Source organism: Nicotiana attenuata, chromosome 5 (assembly GCF_001879085.1).
Source record: "Nicotiana attenuata strain UT chromosome 5, NIATTr2, whole genome shotgun sequence".
Taxonomy (NCBI): domain Eukaryota; kingdom Viridiplantae; phylum Streptophyta; class Magnoliopsida; order Solanales; family Solanaceae; genus Nicotiana; species Nicotiana attenuata.
Window position 1 is genome coordinate 32,957,710 of NC_031993.1, and position 13,977 is coordinate 32,971,686.

General features: G+C 38.8%; 1 protein-coding gene across 2 annotated transcripts; it reads right to left on the bottom strand.

Annotated features, from left to right (window-relative positions):
• Positions 10,746-13,305, bottom strand: LOC109225610. Of its 2 annotated transcripts, XM_019390340.1 has the most exons (5): positions 13,124-13,305; positions 12,938-13,018; positions 12,457-12,524; positions 11,355-11,720; positions 10,746-11,274 (listed from the first exon to the last, which is right to left on the bottom strand). In XM_019390340.1, exons 4-5 carry the CDS (start codon positions 11,716-11,718, stop codon positions 11,183-11,185), a joined length of 456 nt encoding a protein of 151 aa, XP_019245885.1. In that variant the 5' UTR covers positions 11,719-11,720; positions 12,457-12,524; positions 12,938-13,018; positions 13,124-13,305; the 3' UTR covers positions 10,746-11,182. The 2 variants fall into 2 exon arrangements, with proteins under 2 accessions (XP_019245885.1, XP_019245884.1); XM_019390339.1 differs by having other exon boundaries at positions 12,938-13,305.

Sequence of the window (13,977 nt, forward strand, 5' to 3'; positions counted from 1 at the left end):
TCAGTCACTCAGCATAGTATCAGCCCCTCGGGCTCACTCTCAGATCATATGGGTACCCGCGCTCACTGTGGGTGTGGAGACTCCGGAGGGGCCCCTTACGGCTCAAGCGCTATATCAAGCCACCTCGTGGCATCATCACTCGGCACTCGGCCTCACATCACTCAGCATATCCTCACATATGGCCCTCGGCCTCACTCAGTCCAGAAGTCATCACAAGCCCCTTGGGCATCAGTAAAACAATAGTGCTCAGCCCAAACAACATTAGAAATATCATTAAGTCTCAAATGCGAGTAAATGCTGCTGAGTTTGTAAAACAGTATAAATCAATAAGACTGAGTTCAAGTAATGTGTCAAAATAATGAGGAATCAGTAATAAAAATCCATGAAGGATTCAAATAGTCGGCATGAAGTCCAAATATGGCAATAAGCCCAAATCATGATGATAACCAACAGGTCTCAGTCAAATACGCGGTAAAAACATCAATCGAAACGGACCAAGTCACAATCCCCTATAGTAAACGACCCTGCGCTCGTCATTAAGCGCGTGCCTCACCTCAATATAGCACTACGTTGTGCAAATCCGGGGTTTCAAACCCTCAGGACATCATTTACAATCATTACTCACTTCAAGCCGGCCAAAACTCTAGCTCGTTATGCCCTTGCCTCTCAAATCGGCCTCCTCGCGCGTCGAATCTGACCAAAACCACAACGAATACATCACAATAGGCTAAGGGAACAAAACCCAATCGAAAAACATCAAAAATCCCGAAATTTGCAAAACCCGAGCCCCCGGGCCCACTTCCCGAAACTCAGATATTTTCACATCAATAGACTCCTTATCTCCCCACGAGTTTATACATATCAAAAACACAAGAATCGGAGTTCAATTGACCCTTCAAATTCTCAATTTTTGCTCTCTTAATTCAAGCCCTACACCACCATTTTTGCCCATTAATTTCTTAAGTTTTCAGTCCTAATCCATGAAATAGCACCATAGAATCGTGTTTTGGGTCCAAAAATCCATACCTTATCGAAGCTCCTTGAAATCCCTCTTCAAAATCGCCCACAATTCTCCAAGTCCAAAGTTAGAAATGATAAACCCTTCAAAATTCGCGAAGAAGGACTTAAATACCTTCTGCCCAGGAAAAATCGCATCTGCGGTCCGAAATCCGCTTCTGCTGTACCGCTTCTGCGGTCTATGTTCCGCATCTGCGGAACTTCAATAAATCCGCCTGGCCGCATCTACGGTCCAATGACCGCATCTGCGGCTCCACAGGTGCGGCTCCCAATCCGCATCTGCGGTTCCAGCTTTACTTCCCTACTCCGCATCTGCGACCAACCTTCCGCATCTGCGGATTCGAAGATGCGGCTCCTTGTCCGCTTCTGCGGAAACAGCTGCCCCCAACCAAACTCGCACCTGCGGCCTCCCCTTCGCACCTGCGGCCTCCCCTTCGCACCTGCGAGACCGCACCTGCGGTCCCCTTTCCGCAGGTGCGGAAATACCAGCAACAGCAAATTTTCTGCAATGACACAAGTCCAAATTCTTCCCGTTAGCCATCCGAAATCACCCCGAGGCCCCCAGGACCTCAACCAAAAGCACCAACGCATCCTGAAACATCATTCAAACTTGCGCCAATCATCAAAACACCTCAAACAACACCAAACTCATCACATTACATCGGATTCAAGCCTAAGTTCTTCTAAAACTTCCGAAACACGCATTTGATCAAAAACCCAACCAAACCACCTCCGAATGACCTGAATTTTGCACACACATCCCAAATTACATAACGAAGCTACAGCAACTCTTGGAATTCCATTCCGACCCTCGGATCAAAATCTCACCTAACAACCGAAAATCGCCAAAATACTAACTTCTCCAATTCAAGCCTAATTCTACACCGCACCTCCAAAATCACTTCCGATCACACTCCTAAGTCACAAATCATCCCTCGAAGCTAACCGAATCATCGAAATTCATATCCGAGCCCTCTAACACATAAGTCAACATCCGGTTGACTTTTCCAAACTAAGCCTTCCTTAAAGAGACTAAGTGTCTCATTTCCTTCTAAAATCAATCCAAACCAACTCGATCACACAAGACACGGATAATGAAGCATAAAGGAGCAGAAAAATGGGAGAAACGGAGCGGTAACTCATGAGACGATGGGTCGGGTCGTCATACGAGCCCAGTACGTTGGGCGTTGGGCGTGTACGGGGCGTAAGCCCCGATGGCCGAGGCGTAAGTCTCACGGAACTAAGCCCGACACATAAGCCTAGGGTCATTTTACGAGTGCTCCGCCCCGGGGCGAGTCCCAATTCTGCCTTTCAAAACAGAGGCTGGGTAGATATAGAAAAGCCACGTATACAGATAAGCTCAAAAGTCTAATATGCCCTCAAACAAAACTTAAAATACACATAAAGCAAGCATGTCGAAACTCATGCTCTTCTAATGTATAGAAACTAGGCGGTGATGGCCTGTGCCAGCACAAGCCCAACATGATTTAACTCTGCATGTTATCTAATTGTAAAAAATATAATATAAATTAATGATGTAAGTATGGATTGAAGTTTATCATTGTTGGAACTGGATACGGATTTTATTTGACCCGTATGAAACGGGTGGGTGCAGTTACTTTTATGTCTATCATAGAGTTTTCTAACCATGGTGAAGGTATGATATACAAAGTAGACTGGTTTAAGATTGCATGGTGGCTCATGGTCCTCTTTAATTGCAGCTTCTTTCACATCCATTTATTACCAAGTATATTGATTCTACAGTGGATTTACGTGCTTTTATCAGAAGCATTCTTGATCCTACACAGAGGATGAAGGTTCTGGCAGATGTGAGTTTTCTACTTCATTTTAATTTACCTTTGCAGTGCCTCTAATTCCTTCATTTAATTTGGTGAAAAATCTATTAGAATTAAGATGTCGTAGAGAGCATGGGCCTGCTTTGACAAAATATTACATACTAAGTGATACACATTTAATTTACATATATTTTGAACAAAATATACATTGTTTGCGTTCACGAGAGCATCACATTAATGGATGCTTAAAGTGCCACATTAGTTACAACAAGTATGATACAACTATTTACATACGCGGTCTTTGATCTTCTTTCTGGTCCTGTTTCTCCTAGTTCTTGACCAAAAATATCTGCAAACAAATAAATATGTTATAAATTAGAAGGTTACATAGAATACAATATACAAATGCTTAAAAAACTCACAACACATTAATCACAAAACATCTCAATACATGGAAACAATATTTTCTAAATTAGCAAAACTTGTAGTGGAACTCCAAAAAAATGAAGAAGACAGAAAAAGGAATCAAAATTTGACCACTGAGACACAATTATTGGAGCAACAAAAGAATATGTCACCCAGTTGTGGTCTCGTTAAACAAAGCAGGAACATTACAACTTCATACAACGTTGAGGTGAGAGAATTAACCGCTTCAGAAGTGAAGCTTTATTTGGTCTAGTCAGTTTGCCAACACATTCAAAATTTACCAACGGAGGGCACACAGTACAAAGGGAGCCTCACAATTAGTGGAGAAAGATTTGAGCTTTCCACATCCTGATGATCATTTTGCTTCTCCAACAATATCAATTGCAGAACACTAGGCCGCATTAAGCACACAGTTGAAAATGCATAAGATGGCAAAATTTCAAGTGGCAACATAAAAAAGTAGTTGTTTAATAGTTCGAGCCAAGAAAGATCAATTTAAATCACGGTGGCCATAAAAGCAAAAGAAAATAGAACATAGAAACTAACTTGACATGTTGAGGAATCTAATACATTCCAAACATAGTAAATGTATTACTAATATCTAGGAAAGTTATTCAGGTTAGCTATTTATACCTTCTTTTTTTGACAGAAGATGAGGAAATATTGGAAAAGGAATGCACTTCAACAAGAGAAATACAATAACGAAGAACAAAATCAAGTGAAGCATCTCATCATTTACATCCCCATTTTGCTTCACTACAAGAAAATGGAGTTAATACAGCGGTTATTTTAACATATAATGGTGGTTTACAACCGCCGTAATACATAGTAACGGCGGCTTTTGAAAGTGCCATAATCTCGTCCGCCAAAATTATATTATGGCGGTTAAACCGCCGTAATTGCGTTTGAAAACTGCCGCATTTTAATCTGGTTAATGCGTCTTTCTGGTTTGCTTATTCTGGTGGTTTAAACCGCCGTAGTTGCAAAAGAGAATAGCTTCTACAATGCCAGTATCCTTTCACAATTTATTTTTTCACATTTACAATCCTATGTATTGAATGCCATGCTTTGAAACTTCTATAACACTTCATAATCAATTTAACCCAATAATAGGAAATTAAATAAGATAAATATTCATTATATATAAAACACAAGTATACCAAAATTACATCATCAAAATATTAATGCTTCAAAGTGTATTTTCACAGTAATATCCAAAAGAATCATAGTTGATCCTACAAAATGGTCACTAATTCACACTAGGACGATCATCATTGTTACTTTCATATGAAGATCTTCTTGGTTCAACTGTTGATGGGGCACCACTTCCTAAGTCCGGTGCCTGAAAAAAAAAAGGGGGGGGGGGGGGGGGGAAATACAGTCAATAAGCAAATAACTAAAATTTTAACTATCCAGCTGAAGTAGTGAGAACTCCCTAAGTGTTGAAAGCTGCAGCTATACATGTGGAAAAAAAAACCTAGGACTTAAAAATCCTTCTAGTCTTGCATTTTTTATTACTCTCTGTTCTGCAGCTATGCTTATCAGAACATTTGCAATCTTCCCAAGTGCAGACCCTATTGAGGATTCAAAATCTTTTGAATTATCCACCTGCTTTGAGTAGTTGGAACAATGACACAAATTTCTGTAACTCCTCCTTTTCTCCCTCTACAGAGGCATATACACAAAAGCCATACATATATCTTCCAAGAGAACTAAAATTTTAATATAGCAAGAGAACTTATACCTGTAGAGGAGTGGAAAATAGTGAGCAAACTCCTCAGGGATATTCCCTATGTTCCTTTCACATAAGCTAATTAGTGCATTTACTTTTGATTTCATATCGGTCATCTCTTGCTGCCACTGTGGAGTTCGAGCGGTAGTGCTAGATGAATCCACATAGCCACGACGGTATCTCGTAGATGTCTGTTTGAACGCTACAGTTGGAACTACAACCAAGCCTAAACCTCGAACACGGCCGGTGTGCTCAGGACCGAATACTATGCCAAGTGAATCATTTGGTGAAGGTTCATCAAGACTTTCTGTTCTTTGACTTCGAATCTCTTCAATTCTTTCCTACAAAATTTGAAGAAGCATAAATTAAGCAATAGATCAAATGACTGGTACATTTGAAAGACGGGCACCGAAAACATTTTATGGTCTTAGTGTATTGGGAAAAATTGAGTTTACATATTAAAAAAGTGTGAAGATGACGTATCATGACACGTAGGCTGGTCAAATAGTCAAAGAGTTACAGTTAGCCAAGAGGCACGAGTGGTAATAGATGCGAGCAAAAGCAAAGAAAGAGGCACAGGCGGTTATTTAAAGGATTCAGCGCCCATACCTATTCAACAAATTTAAGTTCAATAATCAAGAAGAGTTAAGGGCATGAATCTGACAGCATACGAGGGTCCAAATACAGTATTTTGATAAGCATTAAATGCTGAAAACGTTAGAGAATCTGTCTTAAATGTAATGATTATGTAACGTAGCATTCAATGTCATTTATTGCCTATAATAACCTTATTATGACCAAAGCAAGACACTTACATCCGAAATAGCTATAAAAGGAGAGGACTGAACAGTTGTAGGGACACAAAAGATCATCTGAATATACTTTGGTTTACTTGTTTTATTTATATTCTGGCTATTCAAATTACTTTCTTTTATACATTCTTGCGATTATCAATAACCCGTGTTCTTCTAAATTATAGCTTTAGTCAAAATTCTATTTTTTGGTTAAACAAATTGGTTATGTTACCGGGAATCTGATAATCCATTTTATTTTAGCCTAACTTTCCTTGTTACATCAACCATGTCAAACAACAATTATAACGCTCCAGGAAACCAAGAAAATCAGACAACCTAGCAACTTCAGGGAGATCCACAGAACAATAACGTACCGATTCCTTCTCCACAAGGCTCTCCACGGCGGTCTCATGAAGGCACTCCTGATGGGTCTCACACAAATGTACATGCTCAATTCGAGAATGTTGAAACTATGGATGAGGCTTTGCAAAAACTCATTTCCTCACAAGTCAATAAAGCTCTTCAGGCTTTTGTTAGTCAATTACCTGTTGCACCACCCACACCCACACCAAATAACAACACTCTAGAGAACCCTCGTTCCGGGCTCGTTAATTCAGGTAGTGGTGGAACCCCTAGCGAGTCACAGGAGGGAGAACTAGGTAATTTAGTTAATTCTGATTTACAAAATTTAGTACTAACATTGCAGAAACAGCTCAAGGAGCAAAGTGACCGCATAGAGCAAATACCCGGGGTGCCGCCCGTGATCAAAGGGGTAGATATGGATAAATATTCACAACAATCCTGGAAGCCAAGTGCTGCTCCCCTTCCAATCCCAAAGAAATTCAAAATGCCTGATATACCAAAATACGATGGAACAACAGACCCGCGAGACCACGTGACTGCATCCACAACAGGCGTAAAAGGCAATGATTTGACTAAGAAGAAGATTGAATCTGTATTAGTCAAAAAATTTGGTGAAACGCTCACTAAGGGTGCACTAACATGGTATTCTCTTTTACCCGAAAATTCTATAAATTCTTTTGTTGAGCTTGCAGATTCTTTCATCAAAGCACACTCGGGAGCTCAAAAAGTCAAAAAAAGAGTGGAAGATATTTTCAAGATCAAACAAGGGGACTCAGAATTGCTTAGGGAGTTAGTGGACAGATTCCAGTGTGAAAGAATGACATTGCCACGTGTACCGGATAACTGGGCAGCTATAGCATTAACGAGCAATTTGAATGAAAAAAGCTCAGAAGCTATGAGGCGACTCAAGGAAAGCCTTCGTGAATTCCCAGCTACAACGTGGAATGATGTTTACAACCGTTATAGCACAAAACTGAGGATTGAAGAAGATATTATTTCACGACATCAAAAAGAAGAAAAGATAAGCTCAAGACGGGCTGAAAACGAAAAAAGGTCCGGTAAAAATAGGTACGAGCCATACATGGGACCTGCGGGAAGAGACTCACGGTCAAAACAGGACAATCAGAGGTACGATCACAGATCAAGGAATAGAGAGTCAAGCTCATCATCATGATTTGGGAGTGACCGAAGCGCACGTGAGCCACGAGATGATGATGGAAGTCTAAAGGCAAGGTTTGGCGGTTATAATTTCAACGTGAGCACTTCTGAACTCGTGGCTGTTTTAAGAAGCATGGGAGATAAGGTACGGTGGAAAAAGGAGATGAGATCAAATCCAAACAGACGAAACCCTGATCATTGGTGCGAATTTCATAACGATCACGGGCATAAAACAGCAGATTGCAGGTTTTTGCAGGGTGAAGTTGATCATTTGTTAAAACAAGGGTATCTCACTGAGTTATTCAGTGAGAAAGGTAAACAAGCATACATGAAGAACAGGCAGGAGCCTCCAAAACCACCTTCTCCCAAAAGAACTGTCAACGTTATAAGTGGGGGTGAAGAGATCAATGGCGTATCATATAAAAAGATTTCCAAAGCAACAATTACCCACGGGAAGCGACCATGACATGTCTTGGAGAGAAGGAAAATACCTTCAAAGTGGCGTGCACGATATCATTCATTAGGGTCAGGGAACTATGGCTCTCCAGCTTTGCTTTTTCAATTGGGCCAATTAAAGGCTCTAGCCATACATCCGCCTGACCTGACTTTCTCAAAAGGCTGCTATCAGCAGGAACTTCAATAGTTACCCTCCTCATGGCGGCACTTCTACTTGAAGAGCCCACTTCCGTATGATGAACGATAGGAGGGGGAATTGTCAAAGGAGGAGCGGTAGAAGAAGTAAAAACAGTAGAAGAAGGAACAGAAACAGCTGGGGTTGGTAAGAAAGAAATCATAGGCACGGGAGTTGAAAAAGAGGCTAGGGGAGTTTCATCTAAAACGGGCCCTAAACTTCCACTACCGAAGCCACTAATGAAAAGTTGTTCAATGGATTCACGAGTATCTAGGGGAGTTACGTCATCATCAGATACGGGAATTACCACCGGGGCTTCAGTAGGCTCGGTGAGAGACACAGATTGGTGGGGGGATGTTTCAGCCTCGTCATCAGAAATGATGCGTCTTCGAGCTCAAGGCCATCTCACTAAAGAGCCCCCGTCATCCTCCTCTTCTTTGGAATCTTCTTGTTCAATGGCTTTTCTCTTCGAAGAACCCAAGACTATTTCTTGAGCCCTTTCCACAGATACAGGTTCCAGAAGAAGAACGAGAAGCCGCAACTGCCTCGGCAGTAACTCCTCGAATAGCAAATCCTGACAAAAAGATGGATTGAAATTAGAGCCATAAAGAGAAACATATGTATGAAAGATGAAACAAAATAAGAAGCTCTTACCATGAGTCTTTACTTTCCAACCAAAACGGTTAGAAAGTGTCTTCCAAGACCTCCCATCCATTGGTGCGGTCTTCAGTAATCTGTCTACCCAACCACGAAAATTGGGAACATCTCCCACAACTCCCATGGTTGCTAAAAAGAGAAGAAAGAGAAGCAAAATTAGAAAAGTTGATAAACTTGAAGGAAAAAGTCACGAACAGGATAAAAGACTTACGTGCAAAGTTCCACTTCTCAGGGAAGGGAACGTTATCTTCACCCACTAAACCAGCAGTGGGGGCAGCAACAAACCGGGCATACCAGCCACGGTCCTTGTCATCCTCAGGGCTCACCAAAACCCCCTTACTCCCGGCTACTAGTGTGAAAACACCATTGCGAAAAAGCCTAGGGGAGTAAAGATGAATTAAGTGAGGGAAAGTGAAGGGAACACCAGCAGAATTGGTTAATGCCTTAAACAGGAAATAACCCTCCATATGATTGGGCCAATTTGGCCCAAACAAACGTCGAAGAAACGAAAAAAATCAAGAATGACTGGGTCAATAGCTGGTTTGAACCCTAAGGTGAAAGGGTATGTATAAACAAAAGAAAACCCCATCAAATAAGAAGTGATTCTCTGATTTGGGTTAGGAATAATGATAGGAAAGTCATCACTCTAATGGCAATCTTTGCGAACTACAGGAGCCAAAATTTCTGTAATCTGAGTGGGAAAAGCATCAGCACGATCTAAAGTAGAAACTTGATTCCTAAGAGATTCCCTGTCATGAAAAAAAGACAATTCCGTAGGGACTATCTCTTCTACTAAAGGTTCACGTAATGGTTCAGAAGGTTCTTTACCCCTAGAGGAAGATTTTTGAGAAAGGGAACCTCTGGTTCTGGAAGAAGGGCCAGAACCAGGAGATAAAACAGAAGGGCCTCGTGTAGATCCCGAACTGCGGTGCCTACCTCCCTTTCTGCCCCTGCTAAGAGCACTAGGGAGGGTATCAACAATGGAAGTCCTTCTAGGGTTAGGGTTCGACGAAGACATAATGAAAAAAGATGATACGAGGTGGAAACAAACAAAGATTTGAAAAATAAAGTGTTCGGTAAACTTTATGAGACAAAGACAAAGAAAGAAGTTATATTTATATTGATGATCAACCGTCAAAGGAAAAAGTGCAATGATGAAGGGCCATAATAATGATAACTGACACTTCGTGAACAGGGAAGCCGAAAAGAAAGCCTAGAAAAGTGCTGCAAAATTGCAGAACCAATAGAAAGGTGACACGTGTGAAACGCATTAAATGGAAGTGACAATTGAAGTGTCAATTCTGTCACAGCATTAATGGTGACAAAAATTCCCGTTTTAATGAAATCCACTTCCCAAATATTCAATTGATGAATAAATGGCAAGTGGGGGGACTATCTGTATTGGGAAAAATTGAGTTTACATATTAAAAAAGTGTGAAGATGACGTGTCATGACACGTAGGCTGGTCAAATAGTCAAAGAGTTACAGTTAGCCAAGAGGCACGAGTGGTAATAGATGCGAGCAAAAGCAAAGGAAGAGGCACGTGCGGTTATTTAAAGGATTCAGCGCCCGTACCTATTCAAGAAATTTAAGTTAAATAATCAAGAAGAGTCAAGGGAATGAATCTGACAGCATACGAGGGTCCAAATACAGTATTTGATAAGCATTAAATGCTGAAAACGTTAGAGAATCTGTCTTAAATGTAACGATTATGTAACGTAGCATTCAATGTCATTTATTGCCTATAATAACCTTATTATGACCAAAGCAAGACACTTACATCTGAAATAGCTATAAAAGGAGAGGACTGAACAGTTGTAGGGACACAAAAGATCATCTGAATATACCTTGATTTACTTATTTTATTCAATTATATTCTGGCTATTCAAATTACTTTCTTTTATACATTCTTGCGATTATCAGTAACCCGTGTTCTTCTAAATTATAGCTTTAGTCAAAATTCCATTTTTTGGTTAAACACTTAGTTCAAAATTTACTTCTCAATTTAAGAGATCATATACTGAACAGAATTATGTCTTCACTCTTCACAAGAAAAAAATTTACTAGTAAGCTAGCTTTGCACTGCTGTGATTTCAAGTTCACTTTAATCCTTGGTTCACATAAATCACATGGCTATTTCAGAAGATGGTTAGATGGAACAACGCAAGGGAAAGAAAAAGAAATAGCTGTGGAAACTTCATTCTATATTGAAACCAAATACAACAGAGAATATAACGGAAAAACAAGAAAATAAGTTGCAATATTCAGCTACTACTTGTTGCCTAGTAGCACAAGACATTAACGCTTTTCTTTCTTGGCTGTCTTCTGTATACACATTGTCATAATAATTTTGTTTTTCTTGCACTGTTTAGCCCTCAACTCCTTAGACTATACACAAAGAGAACAGAACAGATTCGAGCCATCAGCTCGAATACTTTATGCTTGAACAAAAAGAATGATTAACTCTTTTTTTACGAGCGAAATGAAAAACAGTTGGTGTATACGTGCACATCAGGCAACAGATTTCATCTAAAGTCTGCGGGTTTGGCAGAACTCAGTTTTGAGGTTCCCACACTCAAAATAAGCAGTCATTATACTGCTCGGACAGTCATACTTCTTCTTTCTTTCCAAATTTTACAATTGTTGCCTCACAAGTATGAGGAAGTTGATCCACAATTGTTGCTATTACTTGATGTTTATCTACAACAAAATAAAGTCAAGTTAAAACATTAAGCGAGGAAAACAAAAAGAATACTAAATCACTTGAAATTTATATGTACCTATAGCATCGACAAACCAATGGGGCTCTTCATCACTAGTAGTGTGTCTAGTTTGCCGTGAAGAGACTACATCAGATGATGAAGATGGAATGGCAGGCTGAGAAGATACTCCATCAGATGATAAAGATGGAACAACATGCTGCGAAGAGACTCCATCAGATGATGAAGATAGAACAACGTGCTGCGAAGAGACTCCATCAACTGAAATAACAGGTCGTGTAGGTTGTGTAGGCAGTGTAGGATGTAAAGAGACTCGATAAGATGTTGAAGATGAAGCTTGAGCCTGTGATGACTGCCCCGGAACAAGTGAAGATCTCTCTTTGACTGATTTGAATTGATTTTTAACCCTATTTTGCTTCGGCATCTCTACATACATAAAAGTGTATATAGCAAAACAAGAAAAATAGTATTTTATTTCTAAACTGAGATACTGCAGTAAATAGTGCAAATCTGTTGATAAAGTAGGCTCTATTTCTTAGATGGAACCTATGAGAAAACCTTCAAGGCTGAAACTTAACATTTGATCTTGATTTGATCAACTAGTTAAAGAAATTACCTAATAAGAAGCCTCTTAATGATATAAAAGTGCAGATAGAAAATATTTACTTCTTCCATTAGAATTAGGACATAACTATCAGAAGCTCTACATGTAGCAGCCTGCAATAATTAGTGAATATTTTCACTTAATCTGAACTAAGTTCTTCTCTCAAAAATTTTGCTTATACATGTCAAACTGTTAACTTATTACTTCAGATCCTTTGCGAACTTACTATAAAAAATATAATGTTCAATCATACATAACTTAAACTTCACTCCTACTCAAGAACTTACTAAGACAGAAGTCTACCAAAAATTTATTTCATGTCCTTATCATTCTGGTGCACTTTCATTAAGCCTTCTTAAAGTAAATAGCTTTTATCGACATTAAAGAGAAATTGGAATAAGTTTTATCGATATTACAAATGTAATATTATTGATTAACAAACCCTATGACTAATTTACACTGATAAGAGGTAACTCAACACTAAGAATAACCAAATTACCTTTAGAAAAAGAAATTTGCTCCAAAGAAGGGGCAAAATTAAACTGAAACGAGTTATACCTATCAAATGTCTAACTGTCGACGTCGATTCCAATAGCTTCACCAGCAGTTTTTGATCCCTCGGCTACCTATCAAGCCCATATATAATATTTAGCTTAATATTAGCAAGACCAACAACTTAAAATTTCAAAATTAAGTGCATGCAATCGAAATACCAGACAAAGCAGCAAAATTTTAAAGAAATACCAAACTAATTAAACAGAAAAATAACAAAAAATGGACTCAAAAATAAAAGAAAAAAGTACTGAAACCATTAGATTAGTAATATTTTCTAATAACAGCAATCGTAGTTCTGTTGTCCTTTTTTCTAGTAATAGATTACTATTTTGGATGTTATATATTCAATTGACTGAATGAATCATAGATTATCGGACTGACGGAAAAAAATTAGAACAACATTGGGGAAAATCGCTACACTTCCAAACATGCATGAACCCTAATAAAGAGCAAAGAACTTTTGGTACTAAATATGTATCATTACCTGAAGATTATTGAAGCTGCTAAACGAATTTCATGTACTTTTTCTGATTTGAATCTCGATTCTTCTAGCTGGAGAAACAGACTGGGAAAAATAGAAGAATCTAAAGTTAGAAAATATAACGAATCGGGGAAATTGGGGGAAATAGAATGAATTGGGGGAAGGAATTGGGGAAAGAGAAACGTAGACCTATTAACTATTAAGGGAAGGAGTTAAATTGGGGGAATTCCAGACTTAGCAAATTCTGGAGGGAGTCTTAAATTTTGAGGGGGAAATACTAAAACCTATTGAGGGAAAGTCATTAAAATGCTGTGATTGAAACATTATCGGCGAAATAACCGCCATAATAAAATAACTTTAAATCGGCGGCTTCTAAAACGCCATTTTATATTAGATTTTATGGCGGTTATTTGGAACCTCCGTAATATAACTGCCATAATATTTTCGATTTTTTGTAGTGCTTCTGTATTCCTTTACTCTATTGAAGTGATAAATGATATTTCAAGACTACATTAAGTACTGAACACATACCATATGCTATGAGATTGGAGAATAGAAAAAGGATACATTACAGATAAACCACATATATTCTAGCGATAAAATTTACTCAACATGCATGTATGGATATCGGGAAGGCATTTGTGGAATTCTTTTATATTAAGTTATACCTTATACAGAAGATAGCAACAAGCGGTCTTACAACTTAGGATCATATCAATAGCCATAAAGAAAATTGATTCTGTTAAATGGACAATTTTGGTTAGTTAATGTAGATTTATGATTGAAATACTTTATTGGAATGTCACATAACAATAATAATTAGGTATGCATACTGTTGGAGAGATTGCAAAGCAAATTGAAACAATAGCACATGCAAGGAGTTGTATCAATAAAATGGGTATTTTTTCCTGTCTTCAGCCTATGCCAAAGAGTAGTCTGAGACCCTTTTGAAGAAGAATTTAACAAAAACCATTATGAATTCAGATTTCTCTTTTTTTGGACTACACGCATTTGAATTTGAACACAAACTTGTAGTAATAGAG

Coding starts and splice junctions, on each gene's coding strand:
- LOC109225610 (XM_019390340.1), bottom strand. CDS start 11,718: ATGCCGAAGCAAAATAGGGTTAAAAATCAATTCAAATCAGTCAAAGAG. Junction 11,275..11,354: donor TTGGTTTGTCGATGCTATAG/GTACATATAAAT, acceptor ATTTTGTTGTAG/ATAAACATCAAGTAATAGCA.